Source organism: Mytilus galloprovincialis, chromosome 13 (genome assembly GCF_965363235.1).
Source record: "Mytilus galloprovincialis chromosome 13, xbMytGall1.hap1.1, whole genome shotgun sequence".
Classification (NCBI taxonomy): Eukaryota; Metazoa; Mollusca; class Bivalvia; order Mytilida; family Mytilidae; genus Mytilus; species Mytilus galloprovincialis.
Genome location: NC_134850.1, coordinates 51,643,809 through 51,670,608, shown reverse-complemented (window position 1 = coordinate 51,670,608; position 26,800 = coordinate 51,643,809). Strand labels below are relative to the sequence as shown.

The 26,800-nt window shown below is 32.1% G+C and overlaps 1 protein-coding gene across 3 annotated transcripts in view; it reads right to left on the bottom strand.

Moving 5' to 3' along the window:
* LOC143056370 (uncharacterized) overlaps window positions 1-26,215 on the bottom strand; it is a 31,033-nt gene extending 4,818 nt beyond the window's left edge. The window contains exons 1-13 of one of the 3 annotated variants that reach the window (XM_076229457.1): window positions 26,109-26,215; window positions 21,104-21,190; window positions 14,511-14,609; window positions 13,066-13,164; window positions 12,462-12,560; window positions 11,494-11,619; window positions 11,226-11,241; window positions 7,958-8,203; window positions 6,249-7,001; window positions 5,289-5,395; window positions 2,600-3,820; window positions 1,522-1,567; window positions 663-919 (exon numbers count right to left, since the gene is read on the bottom strand). In XM_076229457.1, the coding sequence (XP_076085572.1) occupies window positions 663-919; window positions 1,522-1,567; window positions 2,600-3,820; window positions 5,289-5,395; window positions 6,249-7,001; window positions 7,958-8,203; window positions 11,226-11,241; window positions 11,494-11,619; window positions 12,462-12,560; window positions 13,066-13,164; window positions 14,511-14,609; window positions 21,104-21,190; window positions 26,109-26,147 (3,195 nt within the window). In that variant the 5' untranslated portion in view covers window positions 26,148-26,215. Of the gene's footprint in view, window positions 1-662; window positions 920-1,521; window positions 1,568-2,599; window positions 3,821-5,288; window positions 5,396-6,131; window positions 7,002-7,957; window positions 8,204-11,225; window positions 11,242-11,493; window positions 11,620-12,461; window positions 12,561-13,065; window positions 13,165-14,510; window positions 14,610-21,103; window positions 21,191-26,108 lie in introns of those variants that run through there. The other 2 variants (XM_076229459.1, XM_076229460.1) reach the window with 2 other exon arrangements.
* Between the last annotated feature and the right edge of the window lie 585 nt (window positions 26,216-26,800).

Sequence of the window (26,800 nt, the reverse complement as noted above, 5' to 3'; positions counted from 1 at the left end):
TAATGTTATTCCAATTCTTGAACCAATGGATACAAACATCATAAACTTAGTCTTCTGTGCACGATTTTTATCGTTGTTTTCTCATAAATTTCGTATAATCGTCAATTTTTTTTCTCAATGGGTCAGTGTTGTTGTGAAAATATGGCAGGTATTTAAAGCCGAAGTTTAACGATTGTCACCTGTTTGTCAACAAACAACAAAAAAGCATGGATATTGAGCACGTGTTTAACATGTACAACTAGATAATAGTTTATTTCAAGGACATCGATGCGTATTGCGATCACCAGATTTTTACGAGATGGGTCACACTGAGGTCACTTTGCATACGGAAAATATGTCGGGGAATTGCTTCCTGGAAGCAATTAAAATAATGTAAACTTCTTCTAAATATCAACAAATTAAAAAAAAATCTGCAGAAAAAAGTACATGTACAACAGCTTTATAATCAAAATTATCCATTGATTTATAAAAAACATATGCATTAATTTTTTTTTTATTTGAGGTTTCTTATAACTTTAATCTTTCAATAATTTAAAAAAAAAAAAAAAAAAATGTCAAACTTCAATGTTAACTCAAAAAGCGGAAAGTTCATAAAATTTATGTATATTCTGACGATCATATTTTGTTTTTACATGAAAGAGGTCGTCAAGTAGTTTCCTTACCATGCACATAATGTGTTTTTGTTCACCACAATTGATCAGTTTTTTCTGTATATCCTTCATTGTTAATTGTTTTGCCGCATTTCTCCAACCGATCAAGACTAATAGTAACTGAATATCTATATTTGAACAGGTATGCTCTTTTAGCTCTGACCTCAGTGAATTCAAAATTCTTCGTCTAGAACCTGGTGGCATTCTTCTTATCATTCTGCAGAGATCTGAATCGGTGGCTGTTTCTGTCAAAGATTGAGCACTCAAGCCTAATGAACAATATAAATCAAGTTTTTGAGTTTTTGAATTTTTTTCATTCGAAGTTAAGGTTTCATTTTATAAATTATTTTAATAAATGTAAGTGTGAGAAATTATATTCATCATATATACCAGGTTTACAACTGTGTACGCAAGAAGATACAAAGACAGAAACATAATAAATCAAAATGGCACTTTCAATTAAAAATGTACAACTAAATATGACATTGTCCAAACATAAGGGCCGAGTTCACTTGAAACTCTAGAGTCCACTTCAAAGTTTCAAGAGTATCACTTGAACGTACTCGAGTCCCTTTTCGGAACAACTCTAAGTAACTCTAGGGTCAGAACCTGACTCAGCATTAAAAAAAAGGCAAACATCTGATTAGTTTGACGTCATCCAAGGGTTTCTCAGAGTTTAACCCTATCTCAGTGAGGGTTGGAACCGGGGTGAGAAGGGTTTACTCGATAGGTTCGAGTAAACTCGGATTGTTGAAACTCGAGTTTGTAAAGTTAACTCTAGAGTTTCAAGTGAACTCGGCCCTAGATGATAACATATTTTTTTTTTTCAAATACAGCACTGCTTTCACTATATTTCAAAAATAACACATACCTTCACATGAATTGCTGCATTTTTCAACATCTAACATTGGACAGGCCTGTAAAATAAATAACATGAACCATTTTTATTCATTATATAGTGTATATATTCATAGCTATTCTATGTATATTCGTATTGCAATATTTAATAAAAAAATAAACTATTCATGTCTTACTAGAAAGGGACTGCTACTTCCAGAAAAGTTATTGTATACAGTTCTCTGAATAATAAAGTCAATGCTCTATACGGAAGTTTTTCGGACTCTTTCATTAATTGATTAACCGTTGTAGAATATCTGCATCACATATATCTGTAGCTGTGATCCGCTCACTAGATGTCCCTATCAACGAATTGCAACTTATCATGTTCAACGCGACGGGTGCTAACACTGATAGTTGAACAGATACTACAAAGTATTACCCATTCAAGTTAACCCCTTGCCTTCCGTTAGTATTGATTGATATTTCTTGTGTAGTGTTTGTTGACTATTTATCCTTCGTTTCGTCTGTTTATCATGGCCATGATTTTGTTTATCTATCTTCGACTTTAGTTTTGATTGTCTATTTGATACCTTGTTTTCCTTTTTTCCTGTTTTGTTTTGTTTTTGCAATGGTTGTCAGATAATTTCTACTTATGAGATTGAACATCCCTTCTGTATCTTTTTCAGACTTAATCAGATCACCATTAAACTTATTTGTGTGTGAAGTATCATAACACAAATATCTAAATTTTGACACGTTTTTTTTCAAAATTTGATATAAAAAACACAATATGTTTTTAATTTCAGCATTATAAAGTGGCTACATGATGTAAGTTATTTTAAATATGACGAGATTGTAAACGACGATTATCCTATCATTATTGAAACATACAAAGATGAAAAGTAATTATTGTGCTTAATAAAGTGATATTTACAATGTATACCTTCATTTAAAGGCTTATTTTTGGTTGAGCTAGCAAGTGATTTTCTATGTGTTATATGCATTTCGAAAGTAGACGATTTTATTTGTGGGAACAATATAAAGAAATTTAAAAACGATATGAATTAAAAAAGCGAACTCTGAGACTATGTTTCACTAATTTAATGTACCTGAAGAGTAAGGTTCCATACACTGAGTATTTCCTGTGGATCCACAAATGTCCCATGCTTCGAACACGTATACGAATCAATTTGCTGGAGTTTTGTAGAGGCCACAAAGCAGGGAGGTGTGAGATTACAAGTTTCAAATTCCACAGGCAATTCTTCTCTCATCAATTCATTTCTAGTTGTAAATACGTTTATTATTTGTTTTATTGTGTATGCCGTTATCTCGTGAATGCTACTGCAGATTTCAACTTTTGAAGAACATTGTGTTGGATTATCAGAAGTATTTTTAGTTACGTGTAGAATTATTCTGTCAGCATCAATACTTATACTTAAGCAATATGATGTGTCTATAGTAAATGCAACAAAATTCTTAAATACAATCGGCTTGCCATGAATTCGTTTAAAAGGAAACACATCAAAGAATGCACAGGTTAATTGTTTGAAAATTAACGAAACTTGAATGCAATTGCTTAGTCTATATGCAAGACACACACTTTGATCAAAATTTCTAAACTGCAATGCAAGTCCATCGGGTGCCAGCTCTTTCATGTATGATGACAAGAACATTTCGATGTGATGCGACCCTGACTGTAGTCTAAATGAATTTGTTGATGCTAAGCAGAGACAACATGTTATACGAAACAGTGGATCATTTGCTGAGATGTAACATTTGGTGATACTTTTATCGACGTGACCTTCACTTACAAACATCAGTTTCTCGTGAAGAGGCGCACATTCGTATTTATCATTACTCAACATTATTGACACATGATTGAAAAATATTACTAATTTATAAAGAGTAGAAATATCTGCACAAAGGTTGTTAAGAGCGCCGTCTGATGGCAGACTAAGTAAATTTCCATTTTGAGTTTGATATTTTAGGAATTTTTCTACATCCGACTTTGTTGGCACTGTTATATGCTTAGCTTGACTCATGCAGAGTTCTACTACATCTTTTTGACTGATGATTTCCAAACTATTTTTCTTTGTTGAAATAATAATCTCTTGTAAGGAAAGCCATGCTGCTGGAACAGGTTCCCGTGCTTCAATAGTTTTACATGCTATAGAGGAAATATGTTTAGTTAGTTTCGTAATTTTATCAGTATATAAGTCCTCTAATGTGAACTCTAGTTCATTGTCAATTATAACAAAATCACACGTGTTTGTTTTAACTGCAATGTCTGTAATCGTCTTCAGCAGTCCAGAACCATCTTGAGCTGGCCCCTAAATACCAAAAATATAAAATATAAAAAAAGAAGATGTGGTATGATTGTCTATGAGACAATTCTCCAAAAGAAAACAAATGACAAAGAAATTAACAACTAAAGGTCACCGTACGGCCTTCAACAATGAGCAAAGCCCATATCGCATAGTCAGCTATAAAAGGCCCTGATGACGATGTAAAACAACTCAAACGAGAAAACTAACTTAAAACACATGAAAATGAAAAGGCATGAAAACATTATAACTAATTTTTAAATGTTTTATCTTTGGGTTCGTAATGAGTTTCATAATTTTATTAGTATATAAATCCTCTGAAGTGAAAACATTAAACTAATTTTCAAATGTTTTATCTTTAGGTTACGTAATAATATTTAAATCTGATTTAATATCAAATACAAATACAAGAAGATTTTGTTAACCCAACGACATAAATAACCAAATTGACATATATAAGTCATCATATAGTCAGTGTATTCTTTCAATTTAAAACATAGCTGTGAATGTGACACATATAAATCAATCCCCCTTCCAATTTAACTTTAACGTAATTATTACACAATTGTATTTGAAGCTACCTTTGATCCTAAACAATAAAACAGAATAAATCTACGCCAACACACACATTCCCTGTTAGGAGACATTTGTTTGTTGCTTGCTACTAGTATTCGCTTAATGTTACCCACTCTAGTTTACATCATACCACATATATAAAGTGAGTAATATAATGTTTTTGTTTATCTCTACACAAATTTTAAATCTTCTATATAGTATTAACTACATTGGCGTAACTCTTATTCAAGATAGTTAAGGTGCCTCAACCACAAGGTTGATGCCATAGCTGGCTGAGCTATAATTCCCCGAGGGTTTCACCAGCCCAGTAGTTATCACTTCTGTGTAGACTTGAGTTGCCATTGATATGATCAAAGTTATAAATTACGAAACTTTTAATTTTTTGAAATACTAAGACTTTTCAACCTCAGGGATAGGTAACCTTAACTGTATTTGGCAAAACTTTTAAGGAATAAAACTCATCATAGATACCAGGACTAAATTTAGTATATACGCCAGACGCGCGTTTCGTCTACAAAAGACTCATCAGTGACGCTCGAATCCAAAAAAGTTAAAAAGGCCAAATAAAGTATGAAGTTGAAGAGCATTGAAGACCAAAATTCCTAAACGTTTTGCCAAATACAGCTAAGGCAATCTATGTCTGAGGTAGAAAAGCCTTAGTATTTCAAAAAATTCAAAAATTTGTAAACAGTAAATTTATAAATATAACCATATCAATGACAATTCATGTCAGCACAAAAAGTGCTGACTACTGGGCTTGTGATACCCCCTAGAGTAAACGCGCGTCTGGCGCAGATATAAAATTTCAATCCTTGTATCTATGATGAGTTTATTCACTAAGATTGTCTAGATCGTTTCACATCTCAGTAAACATATATATAACGAATCGAAAATATACCTCTTCATTCGATCCAGAATTCAGGACAACAAAAATTATTTTAGAAAACTGGACCGATGAATCTTCATTCCGTCTTGTAACTGTTTCCATCAAGTATTTAATATAATCTGTAATTCGAAAAAAAAAGATTATAATATCTAGTAACTTACGCTAGTAATTCATTTTTAATCTAATATGGTACTTTGATATGGTCAGTTTCCAAAGGGCTTGATGATATATCCTTTAGTATATTCAGTGTACGTTTAAAACATATTCCCCTATTTCCAACAAAATTAATTATTTGCTATGTAAAACCTTAATATATTTTTATCATAAAACAGAATAAGTGCGCAATAAAATTCAATACACATTTGGACTATTAGCTATAGTAACTTATTTCAAAAGAATAATCATTGAGATTTTGTGCATATTTGTCAACTATCCCATATTTGAGAATATAGAGACAAAAAATACCGACCTTCATGCATATTCAAAACAGATAATCTTAATTAAGTGGCAAATCAAAAGCTAAAACACACCAAACTAACGGATAACAACTGTCATATACTTGACTTGGTACATGTATTTTCCGATGTACAACATTGTGGATTAAACCTGGTTTTATAGCTAGCTTAACCTCTTACTTGTACGACAGTCGCATATAATTCAATTATATTGCCTAAAAGACTTATTTCTAGCATCATATAACAGTGATAATAATAGATTATTTTTTTTTTTGCGATTGTGTTCATGATGAAACATGTGAAATTACATACTACAGTATTAGACACACATCATAAAAAATAAATACCACTTGAAAGATTGATCAAGTCATAAAAATTAAGTATCACTTGTAAGATTGGACAAGTCATAAAGATATAATAAAATACATAGTATAAATATTACAATTTGATCAATTAAATGATTTTTATCTAAATTCATGTTTCTTTATCCTTAAGTATATTTCTTTGTAAACCCGACCTTTATTGGTAACGGGAGGACTGCTATCAGACAACACAGAACTAAATCCATCAATTTCGATATCTAAGTCTAGAACAACAATATATATTGCACTTGACGTGAACAAAAACTTATGGGCTGCTGCGTATTCAAATTTTGTTGATAGTGAGCACACAGAAATTGATGCTAGGTTGCTATTGTTTGTATCCATTAAACGCTTGACATGTTCAAATGTTTCATAAACGTGCTTTCTGTTTTTCACTAATGCACCTTTAGGATCTAGATTTCCAGTTTCTGACGTTTCTCCATGTATTAACGTATCCATTTTCTGTTGTATTGTTTGTGCTGCTTTTACAAATTTTTTCTTAGTATTTGATACAAATTGCTTAAATCTAACTTGAGCTCCATCACTAGAAACATGTTCATCCACATTGGGAAAATTCCTAGTACTACCTGATGTCATTTTGATATCCATATCACATAATGATACGACGCTCCTTTCGGATTTAAGTGAATATAAACTAGTTGATGTTGCCGACCTTGGCAACAATAAATTACTGCTACTATTGTTACGTAGACCATTTAAATGGGGAGTAAGACTGAATGGTTTTAGCGACAATTCTGGTTCAAAGACAGTGTTACTTCTAAATAGTAGCGACTGTTTATTCCTTTTCAGTGATGCCTCGTTCTCGGCTTCTGTTTTGAAATCATGTGTGTTGACATAGTGTCGTACGACCTCTCCCATGTGTCTGTGAACTAAATCCTCGTCTGCAACTGAGAATAATATTAGGAATCATTACAGAACATTCGGTAGATTTCCAAAAGTAGTCACAATTAAATACAATTTATTTTTGAATGTTGATTTTTTTTCTATTAACCTTTAAATAACGTGTGCATTCTATATAGCAATAATAGTAAGCTTTGCTATTAGGTTTACATAAGAAAACGCCATTGTGGTTAACTGAGAAGTAAAACTTAATCAGATATTAAGTGTTTTGGTGTAACCCCATTAAACATGTTTTAACAAAAATTGTATTCATACGTACTTTGAAGTTTAGTTCTGAGAAAACAGATCCAGTAAAACGATTTAAAATTATTCAAAATAAGTTCTACATAAATCAAAATAAATAAACTCATCAAAGATACGAGGATCTTTGTTATATTATTCGAAAATCTATAAACCAATAACCTGTACTATTTCATCAACTTATAATAAGTTAATCGTACAAGAAAAAGAGGAATCAAACATTTGTGACTGCAAAGATTGCCGAGTATTTCAGTATTTTTAGAAACTATACTTTTTTTCAAATTCATAGTAATTTTCTTTAGGACTTTTACATAAAAAGTAGGAACAAAGTATCAACAAGTTTTTCCTTCCGATATAGATGTAAACCCATGGAATCAATCCCCGCCAATATGTATGGTAATTGTCGTATTGCTAAAACGTTGAATAGTAGTCTTTACTACTTCTTTGGTTAACATAAACAGAGGATAAAATATTGGGTAATCGTTTCAATTCAAGGAGATTCAGTAGTTTTGTTTAAATCTCATTAATGCATTAAAAAGATACTAATCAAGGTAACAATAAAAGCTGTGGGAGTTGCTATGTGTTTCGACAGGGCAAATGTCTCCTGCTATGCACTCATTACCCGCCATGCAAATTCACGGTACACTTTTGAAAAGATGGTCAGTCATTTATATCATGTAATATATAAATTTATTTAAAATACTTTTTCCATGTGTTATCCATTCTCCACTTTCAATATTCAGTTCACACATTCCATTATAGATATTTATCCCATTTTCAATGTCTTCATCTTTATTGGAGTAAGCTGACTGACGAATGAGAGCACGTGTAACAACCATAGTAGATTGGTCATTTAATCCAATGACTCGTACGCTTACATCAGATGGACGATATTCGCTTCGTTCGAGGCAGATGCGGAATTCTTCTGGTGTTAAAGTAAACATTTTCTCTAAAATAAAATATATTTATAGTGTCAGATTTGAAACATTTTATCTTTATTATTTTGTTTCTTTTTTGTGTTGGTCTCTTCGTCGTTACTGTATCAACGAATGATCAACAAATGCTCAAAGTAATTAATCTGATTATTTGAAAGTGTGTTGCCCTTCACTCTAATATCGTTTGCTGTACTCAGTAGAGGAAAGGTATTTCGTTGGCAATTACATAATTCATGGCAAAGAAAAGAAAAACAATTAATACCAAAGATAAATGAAATATTTAAACGTTTACACATATACAGACTACTAGTTTGTAATGATTTTGAAAGGTATAATTCAAGCAAAAGTTCGTGAAAAATATGCGTCTTCACTTTTATCAACGATATTTGCATATTCATGTCGCATGGTCTATTTCACCGAAGTGTTGATGGTCATTTGAATTGTATCTGCCTATATTATTCACCAAGTTTTGTTAATTTAACAGATCAATAAACAACAATCATACAAGTGGTTTGAGTAGCTATAAACCCAGGTTCAATCCACATTTTTTGGGGAAAATACCTGTACCAATTCAGAAATACAATTGTTGTTTTTAATTCGTTTTGTTGGTTGTTATAAACTTCCTTCTTTTATAATTTGATTTGGGGTTCGTTTTTTCTATTCATTCTTTTTCAATGATAGTTCACCTTTTTTAATATTGACAGTTAAACGGAACACTGTAGAGTTGCAATGATTTCGATAAGTTTAGTAAACTTTACGGTAAACAAAATAAAGTTTTGGGTAAAATAGATTGCAGATATTTTTGATAGAACAAATTCATGAAAATGTTTAAAATAGTTAGTTTTAGCATAAATGTATAACTTTTGAAATCTACTAGTTTTAGTAAGAATATCAACTACTGTTAAAACACATGCAAGTTTATTAAAATGTTTTTGATCACTTGTAAATATTAAATGATGTATGAAGATATATGAATAGTAAAGATGTGAATATTAAACAGACTTTACATTTAACAATTAGTTGACTAGGACAGAAAAATAGTATTGCCTGTTCCGTTGTCCGAAAGCGTTTGATTTCGCCAGTTTTTATGTACTTCCCCTTTTTGAATTTACCTTAGTGTTCGGTATTTTTGTAATTCTCTGTTTCCGTATGCCGACCGATTAATGATATTTTTGTATGGATTATAATATCCCGGGCCGTTCGAACATGCACGTTGCCGTTACAAATAATACAACACAAACATCTATAAATAAAGAAACTCTCACATGTTAACGATTGTCAAAGTTTTTTACAATGGGAATCATTATTCATTTTTTTGTGTTTGGATTTTTAATTTTGCAATCATGGGGTCATCAAAATTTTTTATGACTCTTCAACTTTACGAATCTTCTATTTTAGTTAGTGTTGATATTTGTGAACAAACATCCGTTACTTATTTGCACTAAAGATGAACTTATTTTACATATCATTAACTTGTTGTTTTTGCATTTTAATGCGAAAACGAGTAAACAATTATAATGTCCAAACCACACAATAAGATTTGTGGTCTGATCTTTCTTTATCAAAAAGATATGTATGCAAGACATTCTCACTAACAAAGAAATGGAGAGTTTCATCATTTTATATTCTTCATTAAAAACATACACGTGTATTCATTAAAGTATTTGGTTAAAAAAATTGAAAAGTAAAAAAAAAAAAAAAACTTTAAAAAAAAAAACATTTTTAATACTTTAAAAATAATATGAATGTTATTGATGCGTGTATATTGACAAGTGTGGACACTTTAATGTTGATATGCTATTTGTAAATAATTCGCAATGACATTCGAAAGGCGGTGCACGATACTGCTGTTTGATTTCAAATGTTTGAACACGGAACATTTGAGGTTTTCCACTGATTTTTTTGGCTAGCAGAAAAAAAATAAAATAATTGAAAAAAATACCGAACCCCGAGGAAAATTCAAATTGAAAAGTCCCTAATCAAATGGCAAATTCAAAAGCTCAAACACATCAAACAAATAATTTATGTAGAAAGTGGTGGATTAAATCTAGTTTTATAGTTGCTAAATCTCTCACTTGTATGACAGTCGCATAGAATTATATGATATTGACAACGATGTGTGAACAAAACAAACAGACATAATAGGTAAAAATGTAAAAAATTGGGGTATTGTAGTCAACATTGTGTTATGACCTTAATCACTATAAAACAAATAAATATGTAACAAAGAAACGCAAAAAGGCACATAGACAAAGCACATTAGTCAAAATGAAAGATTAAAATAAAAATAGCCCATTTGTAAAAACACCACACAATACACATTGTCCCTTATATTGTTATAAAAATAGCCCTCCAACTTTGTAAAAACACCACACAATACACATTGGACCTTATATTGCTATAGTATATGTTGTAAGCAAATCAGATACCACAAACAACCTGACCAGTAAAAAGCTGTTTATTCATACCAAAATCAATTGCATATAACATAATGAAAAATGTATATCTTTGCGAAGGGATGCTGCATAATTATATACTAATAAAAAGGTCGCGTTTTATTTCCATAAAGTTTTAAACACGCATTCGGACAAGAAAAGAATTAAAAGATACTTATATGTAACAGGCTATTCAAAGGTACGAGATGAAACCTGTTTAATATATGTAACTTTTAATGTATTCAGTATATATACATATGTTCAAAAAATATCGTCTCACACCTGTGAACTTGTCGTATTGTGAATATCTAAGGAAGGTTACTTTATGTCATTGATTAATTTGTTAGACTTTTATATTTCGAATTCAATTGACAAATACTAGTTGAATTTATCATTCTGTTTAAAAGAATAAAGAGAGCAAGTATCAGGTCCAAGTAGCAGTGTCGTACTATGTGTTGTTCAATAATGTTAAAGATTTTTTTGTTTTGTTATTTTACACAAAAGAGAGGAGATCGTTATTGTTTTAGATATTAAAAAAAGCAGCCACACCTTTTATTTGCCACTTGTAGATGAAAACAAACGAAACACAACATATACAAACCTTGCTTCCGAAGTGCCTGTATGCACAAAAAAAAATATTTCACCAAAGAATTGCATGCATGTAAATATATTTTTTGTTATCGCCATCTTGTCCTTCCATCATACCTAAATAATTTCATACATATTATTATCTTTATAACGACTCTTGCTTTCCAAAATTGAAAACATATACAATTGTATGCTCCATCTATTGATATTGATAATTATCTATTGTTGTATTTTTAACAGAATATTGTAATTTAAAAGAATACAATAGTCATACATGGTACCTGTATTTCATCAGCATCGCTCAGTAGTTCAACAATTCTTTCCAACTGTTTGCATTTTTCTTCTTTTTTCATTTTTTTCGTTTTGCATAAAGATTCAATGGCAACATCCAAAGCTGTTTTTCTAAACTGTATTTATGATATCAGAAAATAGAATAATTATTAAAAAAATACATATACATAACATTTCATTGCATATTAGATGATAACCATTTGATTCCCTTGCTTAGGGACTTTCCGTTTTAAATTTCCTCGGAGTTCAGTATTTTTGTGATTTTACTTTTTATAGGACCTGTTTGTGAAAGCAGGTACAACGGAAGGGTATGTACTTCCTGTCTGACTTGTTGCATCTGTAGTGTTTTCTGACAGAAATATAAGAATTATAATTACATTGTGGAAGTTGTACACATATAGTTTTAACTTAACCTTGTTCGTTTGTCGAGTTAAACATTGTATACTATAAGAAGGCAGAGTTGTACCTTTTATCTATAGATGCCACGAATAGATTGAACGTGTATGTTTTGCAAATTCGAGATTTACAGATTTATCTATCGAACTTATACTTATTGGACAAGAGAAAGGGTGAAACGCAAATTAAATTTATTTAAAATAGAAAAGACAAGACTCGAGCCAAAAAGAAAAACAACGAAATGAGAAAACGCATAGAAATAAATCAAGAATGAGCAACACAAACCATGCTCCCAGATTGAAGGAGTTCCTGTTTTGCAAGTGGTAACCTTTATTCACGAAAAAGTTAGAGAAAATGGATGATAAGTCTCAATTAAGGAGTTCACAATAGAGGAAAAGTGACAGACCGTACAAGGGATGAATATCCAGTCAATGTAGTTAAATACTATCATCAACATAGATGAAAAAAGGACGTGTACAAAACTTCATAGGCTTATGTTGTTCTTTTGTCGAAGTTAATTTTTCCTCAACATTATACGACATGGCAAACAAATTGTACATACCTTACTTTGTACAGTATAGTCTCCATCAACCATTACAAGTCTACGTACACAGTCGTAGTGACCATATTTACTGGCAATGTATAATGGTGTTTCGTCATTCTATAGAAGAAAAAAAATACAAACTTACCATTTCTTGTCCAGAATGAAATGCATTATGGGTAATTATTATTATGTATGTTGCGATGTCATTTTGTATTAATCTATTTTACAATTTGTTTGAATTAAGCATTGGATCATTATATCGTTTATCCGTCAAATAAATCTTGATGAATATTATAATGGATAGGAACCAAAAATTATAAGAAAGACATGATTTTGGCCACCTCAATTTCAATTCCACGCAAATATTCTAGTTGCATTGCATAAAAAACAAATAATGTTATTAGTTAAATTACTATAATTAAATTCGTATGATTTGAAATAAAAACATTATGATAGGCTAGCATCACATTTTGCATAAGAAAAAAATGTGTCAAGTTTGTAAATTTCACGTTCACTGCATAACCATAACTTTTTTGCGTGTGCAACAAGTTAAATACTTCTGTCATTAGAAAAACGTTATAAAAAAAAATTGTATACATTTCTTAAAAAAACTATTGCTCACTTTATTTTTGTGATTGACATCGGCTCCAAGTTCTACCAGACGGCACAGGATATCGAAGCAACCTTTGTAGGAGGCATGAGTTAGTGCTGTCTCGCCATCCTGTAAGAATCAAGGTATTGTAAGACATTAACTGTTAATTGACGACCCTTTGATTTTTTTTTATTGCAGTGCCATTGATAAGTCTTTTGTAGACGAAGCTGGCGTCTGGTTATCTGATTATTGATTAAGTTACTATAATGACAATTTGTCGATTTCCATCTCAAATTGATACTTTCATAGATATAATGAAGAGAACATGAACGATATAGAAAAATTTGATATTTGTTGCATGATAGCTTTTTTTCACAACAAGACTTGCCATTTTTCAGATTTGAACGACGCAGTGTATTTTGTCTTGAGTATTGGATAAATTTAAAACCGTCAGTTGAATTTTAATGTTTTACAAAATAAGATAATGTTGTTTTGATTTATTCAGTACATATAAGCTGAATATATGGTATGTGATTTGTTCGTATTCGTAGGCCGTACGGTGACCTATAGTTGGTATGTGATTTGTTCGTATTCGTAGGCCGTACGGTGATCTATAGCTAAATAAATGAAATGTGATTTTTTCGTATTCGTAGGCCGTACGGTGACCTGAATATACGGCATGTGATTTGTTCGTATTTGTAGGCCGTACGGTGACCTGAATATATGGTATGTGATTTGTTCGTATTCGTAGGCCTTACGGTGACCTGAATATATGGTATGTGATTTGTTCGTATTCGTAGGCCGTACGGTGACCTATAGCTGAATATATGGTATGTGATTTGTTCGTATTCGTAGGCCTTACGGTGACCTGAATATATGGTATGTGATTTGTTCGTATTCGTAGGCCGTACGGTGACCTATAGCTGCATATATGGTATGTGATTTGTTCGTATTCGTAGGCCGTACGGTGACCTATAGCTGAATATATGGTATGTGATTTGTTCGTATGCGTAGGCCATACGGTGAGCTGAATATATGGTATGTGATTTCTTCGTATTCGTAGGCCGTACGGTGACCTATAGTTACTTCAAATCACGTCATATGAACTCAAACGGATACTTTTCACCCCAGTAGCTAGTACTTCGGTACTGGCATGAAAATAAGGATTTTTTGTGTTATTAAAATTTACTGTTACAAAATGATAGAAATTATTATAAATTAAGGAATATCTCCCTCATGCAAAGCTCTGATTCCTTTCAAGGATTTGGCTATACTTTTTGGACCTTTTGGATTATAGCTCTTCATCTTTTATATAAGCTTTGGATTTCAAATATTTTGGCCACGAGCATCACTGAAGAGACATGTATTGTCGAAATGCGCATCTGGTGCAAGAAAATTGGTACCGTTAATTTTATTTCATAATGGCAATCTTATTTTTCTTTAATTTATACTTATGTTCATTTAAAAAACCTTACAACATCAGCTTTGTCCACTGAAGCACCATGACTAATCAAAATTTCAAAAGAATCCAAGTTACCATACTGTGTGACTTTGATTAAACTTGTTCTTCTGTACTGTTTGAGAGAAAATTTAATATTCATTATACAGTTGTAGTCCTGTCATGTAATATTGTTATATTAGTGTTATATTTAACATTGCCATAAAAGTGCGAGGTTTAGCTAGCCACAAAACAAGGTTCAACCCATCATTTTTTGTTAAAATATCCTGTACCAAGTCAGAAATATGGCAGTTCATTGTTATCTTATAGTTCGTTTCTGCGTGTGTAACATTGTTGTTTGTATTTTTTTTTTTTTTTTTTTTTTTTTTTTTGCACTTTAGTGGTCCTGTTATTTCGTTGTTTTCCTCTTATATGTGATATGTTTCCCTCGCTTTTAGTTTGTAACCCGGATTTGTTTTCTCTCAATCGATTTATGACTTTCGAACAGCGGTACACTACTGTTGCCTTTATTGATACAAAAGACCAGGCTATAAATCTGGATGTAGCTATATCTGTTCTAGTCTGTACAATCCTTCCCAAAAATTCATATTTACCCTACCATTTAATACAAATAATTTGTCAATAAACCTCAGTGTAACGCGGTCTGTCGTTAGGCACTACAGTTGTTCTTTATTTGGTTATTTTATCTTTTTTGATTCGAGCGTCACTTGTGAGTTTTTTTAAGAAGAATGAAAGTCTGGTGTGTTCAGAAATTTTCTCCTGATAACTATGATGAGGTTATCTTTACAATATTAACTCACTTCTACACAGTAAGATTTAATCTTGTTAAATCATGTGTACTATTAATAAGTAAGGTGTTCATTTTTCATTACTCGTGAACAAATCGTTACATTTGTTATGGTGGCACGGTAGTATTTCCTGGCCCATAAGGGATAATGATAGCCTTCTTAGAATTTTCAACACTTTCTAACACTGCCAAAAAATCTACACTCACAGTTAACTGAAGTACTTTCATTTTACTATTCAGAAATGAATTTGAATATTTATCATGACCGTTGACTTTTTTTTATATTTTTAAAAAACCTATGGCCACTAGTGCTTTTAGGTCTTTTATCGTGCAGTGAATACAAAATTCTCAAAAATTCTCAAAAATTCTTTTTCATTTGTTTGTAAAATTGTTTCATATTTTTCTACACCTGATTCATTCCTAATTTTGGAAAAGTATGTTCAGTTGATACTGTACTTTTTGTCCAATCACACTGTTCAAATACGTTGACTTAGGCAGGGTACCAAAAAGAGCAACCTAAATTCTGGAATGCAAATACTACCGTGCTACTTTCAGCAGTACAATGGTACTTTATGTTAAAATGACGTTTAAATGTAAAAGCATTTGAAGATGGTTCAATAAGATTGCTTAACATAAATATTGACCAATACAAATCTTGCAATATGATTTCCAATACATGTAATAAGAAATTAGTTAAAAGTTAAAAATGGTAAAGATAGAAAGAACTATGTAGAAACTAAAGGAGCTGTGGCAAATTAAAAACTCAAACCCAACGACAAAAAGAGGATATCAAATTCACAGAAAATACAAAATTCAACTACCTAAGATTACCCCAAGTTTTTGTTGGGTGCGTTTTGCCATGGCGTTGTCAGTTTATTTTTGACTTATGAGTTTTGAATGTCCCTTTAGTAACTTCCTCTTTCTTTTTTCTCATTTAAAATAGACGTAACAGAATTCTTATATTCTTACAAAACATTGCATGATTTAAGAATAAGCAGATAAAGTAAAGGACTTCTTCTTATTTTATAAAACTCATCTGATACCGTCTATCGTATGAGATAAATCAAAAGAACCAAGTAGTGCAGTCAAGATCAAAACCGAATATTTTGGGAAGTTATTATAAACAGCCTATAAATCGTTAGAGACACCGCATCAGAAAATAAGCATATGAACATTTTACACACTGCTACAATCTATCAAATGATGATCTTACTGGGTCAGACTTGTCTAAGATAGAAACATTTTACACACTGTCACAATCTATTAAGTGATGATCTTACTGGGTCAGACTTGTCTAAGATAGAAACATTTTACACACTGCTACAATCTATGCAATGATGATCTTACCGGGTCAGACTTGTCTAAGATAGAAACATTATACACACTGCTACAATCTATGACATGATGATCTTACCGGGTCAGATTTGTCTAAGATAGAAACATTTTACACACTACTACAATCTATTAAATGATGATCTTACTGGGTCAGACTTGTCTAAGGTAGAAACATTTTACACACTACTACAATCTATTAAATGATGATCTTACTGGGTCAGACTTGTCTAAGATAGAAACATTTTACACACTGCTACAATCTATGACATGATGATCTTACCGGGTCAGATTTGTCTAAGATAGAAACATTATACACACTGCTACAATCTATGACATGATGATCTTACCGGGTCAGATTTGTCTAAGATAGAAACATTTTACACACTGCCTGCTACAATCTATGACATGATGATCTTACCGGGTCAGACTTGTCTAAGATAGAAACATTTTACACACTGCTACAATCTATGACATGATGATCTTACCGGGTCAGATTTGTCTAAGATAGAAACATTTTACACACTGCTACAATCTATCAAATGATGATCTTACCGGGTCAGATTTGTCTAAGATAGAAACATTTTACACACTGCCACAATCTATCAAATGATGATCTTACTGGGTCAGACTTGTCTAAGATAGAAACATTTTACACACTGCCACAATCTATTAAGTGATGATCTTACTGGGTCAGACTTGTCTAAGATAGAAACATTTTACACACTGCAATAATCTATGAAATGATAATCTTACCGGGTCAGACTTGTCTAAGATAGAAACATTTTACACACTGCTACAATCTATGACATGATGATCTTACCGGGTCAGATTTGTCTAAGATAGAAACATTTTACACACTACTACAATCTATTAAATGATGATCTTACTGGGTCAGACTTGTCTAAGGTAGAAACATTTTACACACTACTACAATCTATTAAATGATGATCTTACTGGGTCAGACTTGTCTAAGATAGAAACATTTTACACACTGCTACAATCTATGACATGATGATCTTACCGGGTCAGATTTGTCTAAGATAGAAACATTTTACACACTGCCTGCTACAATCTATGACATGATGATCTTACCGGGTCAGACTTGTCTAAGATAGAAACATTTTACACACTGCTACAATCTATGACATGATGATCTTACCGGGTCAGATTTGTCTAAGATAGAAACATTTTACACACTGCTACAATCTATCAAATGATGATCTTACCGGGTCAGATTTGTCTAAGATAGAAACATTTTACACACTGCCACAATCTATCAAATGATGATCTTACTGGGTCAGACTTGTCTAAGATAGAAACATTTTACACACTGCCACAATCTATTAAGTGATGATCTTACTGGGTCAGACTTGTCTAAGATAGAAACATTTTACACACTGCAATAATCTATGAAATGATAATCTTACCGGGTCAGACTTGTCTAAGATAGAAACATTTTACACACTGCTACAATCTATGACATGATGATCTTACCGGGTCAGATTTGTCTAAGATAGAAACATTTTACACACTACTACAATCTATTAAATGATGATCTTACTGGGTCAGACTTGTCTAAGGTAGAAACATTTTACACACTACTACAATCTATTAAATGATGATCTTACTGGGTCAGACTTGTCTAAGATAGAAACATTTTACACACTGCTACAATCTATGACATGATGATCTTACCGGGTCAGATTTGTCTAAGATAGAAACATTATACACACTGCTACAATCTATGACATGATGATCTTACCGGGTCAGATTTGTCTAAGATAGAAACATTTTACACACTGCCTGCTACAATCTATGACATGATGATCTTACCGGGTCAGACTTGTCTAAGATAGAAACATTTTACACACTGCTACAATCTATGACATGATGATCTTACCGGGTCAGATTTGTCTAAGATAGAAACATTTTACACACTGCCACAATCTATTAAGTGATGATCTTACTGGGTCAGACTTGTCTAAGATAGAAACATTTTACACACTGCAATAATCTATGAAATGATAATCTTACCGGGTCAGACTTGTCTAAGATAGAAACATTTTACACACTGCTACAATCTATGACATGATGATCTTACCGGGTCAGATTTGTCTAAGATAGAAACATTTTACACACTACTACAATCTATTAAATGATGATCTTACTGGGTCAGACTTGTCTAAGGTAGAAACATTTTACACACTACTACAATCTATTAAATGATGATCTTACTGGGTCAGACTTGTCTAAGATAGAAACATTTTACACACTGCTACAATCTATGACATGATGATCTTACCGGGTCAGATTTGTCTAAGATAGAAACATTTTACACACTGCCTGCTACAATCTATGACATGATGATCTTACCGGGTCAGACTTGTCTAAGATAGAAACATTTTACACACTGCTACAATCTATGACATGATGATCTTACCGGGTCAGATTTGTCTAAGATAGAAACATTTTACACACTGCTACAATCTATCAAATGATGATCTTACCGGGTCAGATTTGTCTAAGATAGAAACATTTTACACACTGCCACAATCTATCAAATGATGATCTTACTGGGTCAGACTTGTCTAAGATAGAAACATTTTACACACTGCCACAATCTATTAAGTGATGATCTTACTGGGTCAGACTTGTCTAAGATAGAAACATTTTACACACTGCAATAATCTATGAAATGATAATCTTACCGGGTCAGACTTGTCTAAGATAGAAACATTTTACACACTGCTACAATCTATGACATGATGATCTTACCGGGTCAGATTTGTCTAAGATAGAAACATTTTACACACTACTACAATCTATTAAATGATGATCTTACTGGGTCAGACTTGTCTAAGGTAGAAACATTTTACACACTACTACAATCTATTAAATGATGATCTTACTGGGTCAGACTTGTCTAAGATAGAAACATTTTACACACTGCTACAATCTATGACATGATGATCTTACCGGGTCAGATTTGTCTAAGATAGAAACATTATACACACTGCTACAATCTATGACATGATGATCTTACCGGGTCAGATTTGTCTAAGATAGAAACATTTTACACACTGCCTGCTACAATCTATGACATGATGATCTTACCGGGTCAGACTTGTCTAAGATAGAAACATTTTACACACTGCTACAATCTATGACATGATGATCTTACCGGGTCAGATTTGTCTAAGATAGAAACATTTTACACACTGCTACAATCTATCAAATGATGATCTTACCGGGTCAGATTTGTCTAAGATAGAAACATTTTACACACTGCCACAATCTATCAAATGATGATCTTACTGGGTCAGACTTGTCTAAGATAGAAACATTTTACACACTGCCACAATCTATTAAGTGATGATCTTACTGGGTCAGACTTGTCTAAGATAGAAACATTTTACACACTGTTACAATCTATGACATGATGATCTTACCGGGTCAGACTTGTCTAAGATAGAAACATTTTACACACTGTTACAATCTATGACATGATGATCTTACCGGGTCAGACTTGTCTAAGATAGAAACATTTTACACACTGCTACAATATATGACATGATGATCTTACTGGGTCAGACTTGTCTAAGATAGAAACATTTTACCCACTGCTACAATCTATGACATGATGATCTTACCGGGTCAGACTTGTCTAAGATAGAAACATTTTACCCACTGCTACAATCTATAACATGATGATCTTACACACTGCAACAATCTATGAAATGATAATCTTACTGGGTCAGACTTGTCTAAGATAGAAACATTTTACACACTGCAATAATCTATGAAATGATAATCTTACCGGGTCAGACTTGTCTAAGATAGAAACATTTTACACACTGCTACAATCTATGACATGATGATCTTACCGGGTCAGATTTGTCTAAGATAGAAACATTTTACACACTGCTACAATCTATGACATGATGATCTTACCGGGTAAGACTTGTCTAAGATAGAAACATTTTACACACTGCAACAATCTATGACATGATGATCTTACCGGGTCAGATTTGTCTAAGATAGAAACATTTTACACACTGCTACAATCTATGCAATGATGATCTTACCGGGTCAGATTTGTCTAAGATAGAAACATTTTACCCACTGCTACAATCTATGACATGATGATCTTACCGGGTAAGACTTGTCTAAGATAGAAACATTTTACACACTGCAACAATCTATGAAATGATAATCTTACCGGGTCAGATTTGTCTAAGATAGAAACATTTTACACACTGCTACAATCTATCAAATGATGATCTTACCGGGTAAGACTTGTCTAAGATAGAAACATTTTACACACTGCCACAATCTATCAAATGATGATCTTACTGGGTCAGACTTGTCTAAGATAGAAACATTTTACACACTGCTACAATCTATGACATGATGATCTTACCGGGTCAGATTTGTTTACGATAGAAACATTTCACACACTGCTACAATCTATGACATGACGATCTTACCGGGTCAGTCTTGTCTACTGTTGCTCCTTCCTTCAAGTAATACCTCAACTTCTCAGTATCATTCTTGTCAGCAGCCCATAACAGACACTGTAAAAAACAAAGATTTTTTCAATAAGGTCTGTAATCTCATTGCTTTGTATTGTCCAAGGAGTAAATGAGACATTTATATATAACAAATAAATTCAATAAGGTCTTTCATCTTATTTGCCTGTTATTGTCTAAGGAGTACACGAGATGTTTATAGATATTTGGCAGAACATTGATACAATGCAACGAGAATATTTGTGTTGAATTAAAATTGTGGTGGCCACAATATTGTCTTACTGATAAATTTTGTTCATTATAATTTCCATCAAGATAATAAAGTGTTTGAAATTTTGATTTTAAGGGATTGACACTCACAGTTAGTCGGTTGCCGACTTTTAAATCATATTTGAAGATCTTGTGAAAGTATTCATTTTAACTATTCAGAGGTTCTGTGCATCTACTGTTATTTTTAAGCAGATATGCTAGATTGAATGAAAGCACGAAAATTCGTCAAAACAATTTTTGTTTTTAATTTTATATCTTTATGTTTGATTCTAATTTATTTTTAGTCTAGAAGTTTCAGAACAGATATTTGTAAATATTGTAAGGTCGATAACAGACGCAAATGGCGACAATAGCCCTGTGGGCTGTTCGGATGGTCGCATAAACGGCTAGTACATGTACAATCATGCTTAATTTATTGTTAGGGTTTTAGTACAAACGGCTGGTACAATCATACATCTTCACAAAATTGTAAGCTGGTATCTTAAATGAGTTTTTGCACGTGCCTTACAGCCGGCTATTTATTTCCATTTTCCATGGATAGAGCATTGTGTTAGTCCAAATATTGGTGATGTCGTCACAGCATTAATCTAAAAAAAAGCCTTTCAAGACCATCATAATCATGGTAATTATTTGGACTAGCTTTTTGGAAAATAATTTTGAATTTTTGTACCTCGTTCCATATAATTGTATGAATTTCAAGACTACCTTTGACAACATATACGTCACAAAAATACGTCACTTTTTGATAACAAAAGTAATGTTATTACTTATATATTGCACTGTTTGCCAGTAATTTAGTTTATATCTTATTTATTTATTGATTAATTGATCCAAAACAATTATGCTATTTCCTGTCGATCAGTTTTTAAAGGCGGAGGAAACAGGAGTTTTAGGAAAACTGACAATCATAGTTAAGTCAGATTTGAGACGAGTGCACGTACCCCATATGGGATTCGAACTCACAACATTAGTGCTGACTGGCTAGTAGTACAGAAGTTCGACTACTTAGATCATTGGCCACCAAGGCCAGCGTCAATATGTGAAGATATAGCTTCACATTTGAATATGCAATACGTGTGAAAATTTAACTATGATTCATTTATCTGTTATATCAAGTGCATGTGCAGTACGGTCTTACAGTGCAATTTAATAACCAACCATTTTTTTGACACTAAAAGAAAAACGCTGAATACTAGAAGTTGTCAAAAAGCCAGGCCGTCATAAATGTCATAGCCATGTAAATTTGTTATATAATCACCCATGTGAATTCGTTATATAATCAATGTTGTAATGTCTATATATATGCTTATAATTGTTTTACATTATATCGTATTTAATATCAGCTGATCTAATAGTGTTTCGATTGATATCTTGGCTGATGTCCAAACCACCCACATGGTAAAACTGTCATGTTAGATTTGTATCTTTATAAATATCTAGAATAGCCAACAACTATTTCGTCTTGGTTTGTGAACTATAAAATGATAAAGGATATAAGTACGATTTTTAGATCGGATTTTTTTTAATTGCCTTCTACAGAAACGCAAAAAAGTAAAATGACCTAACTATAAATCCAGGTTTAACCAACTATTTTTTTTTTTCGGAAAATATCTGTACCTAGTCAGGAATATATCTCTTGCCACTTGTTCCGTTGATTTGAATTTGCCTTGAAGTACGGCACTTTTGTTTTACTTTTTCTAAGCATTTAGTACAGAAGCTTATAAATACATTGACGCTTAAGCTATATGCTGACGTGGGACCTTAAAGAGTTGTGTACTAAATTGTAAGTCGGGTACCTTTAATGAATCTTGTTCAAATATAACTCAAACATTTAAAATCTCTGAGAGACATTTCAAACATCGGTATTTAAAATTTTGATAAGCAAAAAACCCATAGCACAATCTTAACCTTACCTATGATAAACACATTCTTTATAAAATTCAGTGACGTCATGACACTATTGCAATGTCTGACCAGAAAAAGTATAATTGTCAAACAAATATACATTTAATCAAACTCCGAAACAGTGGTGACGTTGCTTCGCTAAACTATTAAAGTCAACGTAGCGTAGTAAAGAGGACGTAACCGCTGTTTCGGAGCTCGACATTTAATGGAACTAAGACATGTTGAGTTTACCTCTATGTATTTATTTTCTGCGAATAGTGTATTTCGTTTGTTTTATTTTTATGTATTCCTGTCACTCAAAATATTAAAAGAGGGTAGTGCAAATCATTGTTATGTATAAAGTTAAAATAACCAAAATACTGAATCCCGAGGAAAATATAAAACGGAAAGTTCCTAATCGAATGGCAAAAATTAAAAGCACAAACACATCAAACGAATGAAAAACAACTGTCATATTCCTGACTTTTTCTTTTGTAGAAAATGTTGGATTAAACCTGGTTTTATATCTTGGTAAACTTTTCACTTGTATGACAGTCGCAACAAATTCTATTAATTCAACAATGTTGAACAAAAAATATCATTGTCAAACTAATTAACATTTCATGGGACTTAAACTTGTTGAGATCATCTCTAACAATTTATTATATGAATATTGTCTTTCTTTGGAATTGTATTCAGTATTCCTATTCAAAAATCACTCACAATCTTAAAAAAAGGGGGGTTGGGCAAATCATTCTTATGTTTTATATGATGAATTATGGAGCTTAAATCAAGACAAAGAAACATGTATGTCTATTAACAATTGGCATGTCTAAAGTGTATTAAATGCTAAGTATCTACTCATACTTCCCATTATAGAACTAAGTTGACATTAATGTTGCTGTCATAATGGAAGCATATGCATTAGAAGGGAAACATTATATAAATATGAAAGTCGACTTCCAAAACGTAAACTAACAAAGCCATTATGAATTCACCAATAAACAGCAGTACAAAACAATTAGTAAATATATGTCAAAATATTTTTTAACTTTTGATAAAAAAACAACATGCATTTTGAAATGAAATAATTTAAGATTAGACCCACTTACAATAAATATGCATTTAAATCTGGGGAATACAGGAATTCAAGATGTAAACAAATTACTTGGACTAGACTCACAGCTTATCTTAATTTCCTTTTAATCATTTCTAAATAAATTCAGACTTAGACCAATATGAAAACAAAATGAAATGAGAAAATCTACAGTGGTGTTTACGTCATGACATAAAGGTCCACCTTATGAAACGACAACATTAATTGTATTGAATGAGCACTCCAGCAAGTCAGCAGTCTAAGAGAGAAGCGAAATATATCAAAAGGACATTCCGACAAGTTGAAACATTTAGAAGCACAATGAAGAACACATCATTCAAACAAACTATCTTGATTCTGTCTTTGACTCTGATGAAGATAAAGGGGGATTTAACCTGGTTTTATAGCTAGCTATTCCTCTCAATTGTTTGACGTTTAACAGTTGCATACAATTTCATTATATTGACAAAAATGTGTGAACAAATGAGTGATATTTAATAAATACCCTTCAAAATAAAAACAAATAAAACGAAAAGTTTCAACAGTAGATATATTAACTTGAATTCTCAATGAGAGAACGGAAGAATAACCATCATAAGAAAATGCATGTACCAAGTTAGGAATATGACAGTTGTAATCTATTCGTTTGGTGTGTTTGAGCTTTAGATTTTGCCATTTGATTAACAACTTTCCGTTTTGAATTTTTCAGGGAGTTCAATATTTTTGAGATTTTATCAGAGCTGAATGTGAATGGGGAAAACTACCGACTGTTGAACGTGCTATTAATATACCACCTGAAAACAATTAAAAGTAACACAACCTTTTGACACGCCATATGATTTGCTAAATTAAGGGTTTCTGTAGCAGTTTGATAAATGTAGATTCTTACAGTTGCATTTGGTGTGATAAGATTTTCATATACGTAAAATTTAAAGTTTAAAGCATAATTGCCATGCAGTTAAAATTATTGAAACTGTCGAGAGTGGGGAAATGTCCTGTTACTAGAGAATATGTGCTGGAATCTGACACTGTTATGAGGTCAAACAACCTGTAGGCAAATATTATCCTACTTTGTACAATTAACTGCGAAAAAGATGCGAGCATTCTATGATGCGACATCGGGTAGGTTGCCTTTCTGTGAGACATCTAAATAGGAAATTCAGAGGATGGCAAGAAAGTTGACGTCATAATTGAATTTTAATCAGTAAAGAACTGATGTCAACCGAACAACACATTGATCATTAGTTAATTATCCACCCGTTTAAAAAGGTATAAATTGAATGGAGTTAGAGAAATATTTAATCAATTGACTCATTTGTGTATCTAGTTGTGAGGCAAGATGACATAGCTTGAAGTCAAGTCACAGTGGTTGAGTTCAATATCGTAGCAGCTACGTAGCTGCTATCAATATCTATCTAACAACTAGTCTATAGCTACACGTTCAATGGTCAAAATCTACGTAGCACGACGTAGCCGCGACGATATTGAACGCAACCAGGAACATCTTTTTAGTTTTGAGTGTCATACAGCTTGACAACATATATCAACAAAGTAACATAATCAAGATAAACTGAATAAATTGATTTATATTACTACAAAGAAACTTCCAAAACTAATTTGGATTGCTTATCATTTCATAGTAGTATAGTATTGTGTACAAAGTTGTATACATTTTCCCCCAAAATAATATCATAAAATTCAGATTGTACCAACCTCATTAAGTTGCTTCTGTTTTCTTGCCGCAGTAGACATTTCTTTATGTCTTGCCCCTTCGTGTCATAAAAAGAGGACTGATTTCAATCCATTCCTAAACCTTGGAGTTCTATACCTAAATGCATATTAGGTATGCTTTTCTAAAATTTGGACATTTGATAAGCTGTCACAGTCCTCACATGGACTTTATCAATTCTAAATGATCAATTCAATATACATTAAACAATGGAAAACATTTAAACATATTACATTATTCACAACACAGATTATTTGATATCATTAATTAGCTGTTCATTTAAAAAAAGCTCAGTTTTTAAACTTGATAACACTGAAGACAATATTTAAAATCCAAATCATAATGGATGTGATCAGGGCATCATGTCTTGCTTAATTATCTGTGAAGTACGTGTCTAAGGTTATCCCGACACCGTACTCTGCCAAAATCATATACAAAAATGACCTATTTTTAAATCATTAAGGTTAATGGTTCTGATAAAGTGCTACTGTTTCGGCAAGACAAAAAAAATCAGTCACATATTCAGTGAATAAGTTTTTAAAAGTATTCAGATTCAATAAATTATAAACTTATACATGTATTCATTTAGATTAAGTCCCTCAACAAACTTTAAAAAAACTTGTTGCATTTTTTATTATTCAGGTCTCATAATTGATAAAAAAAAACTGCACTTTTC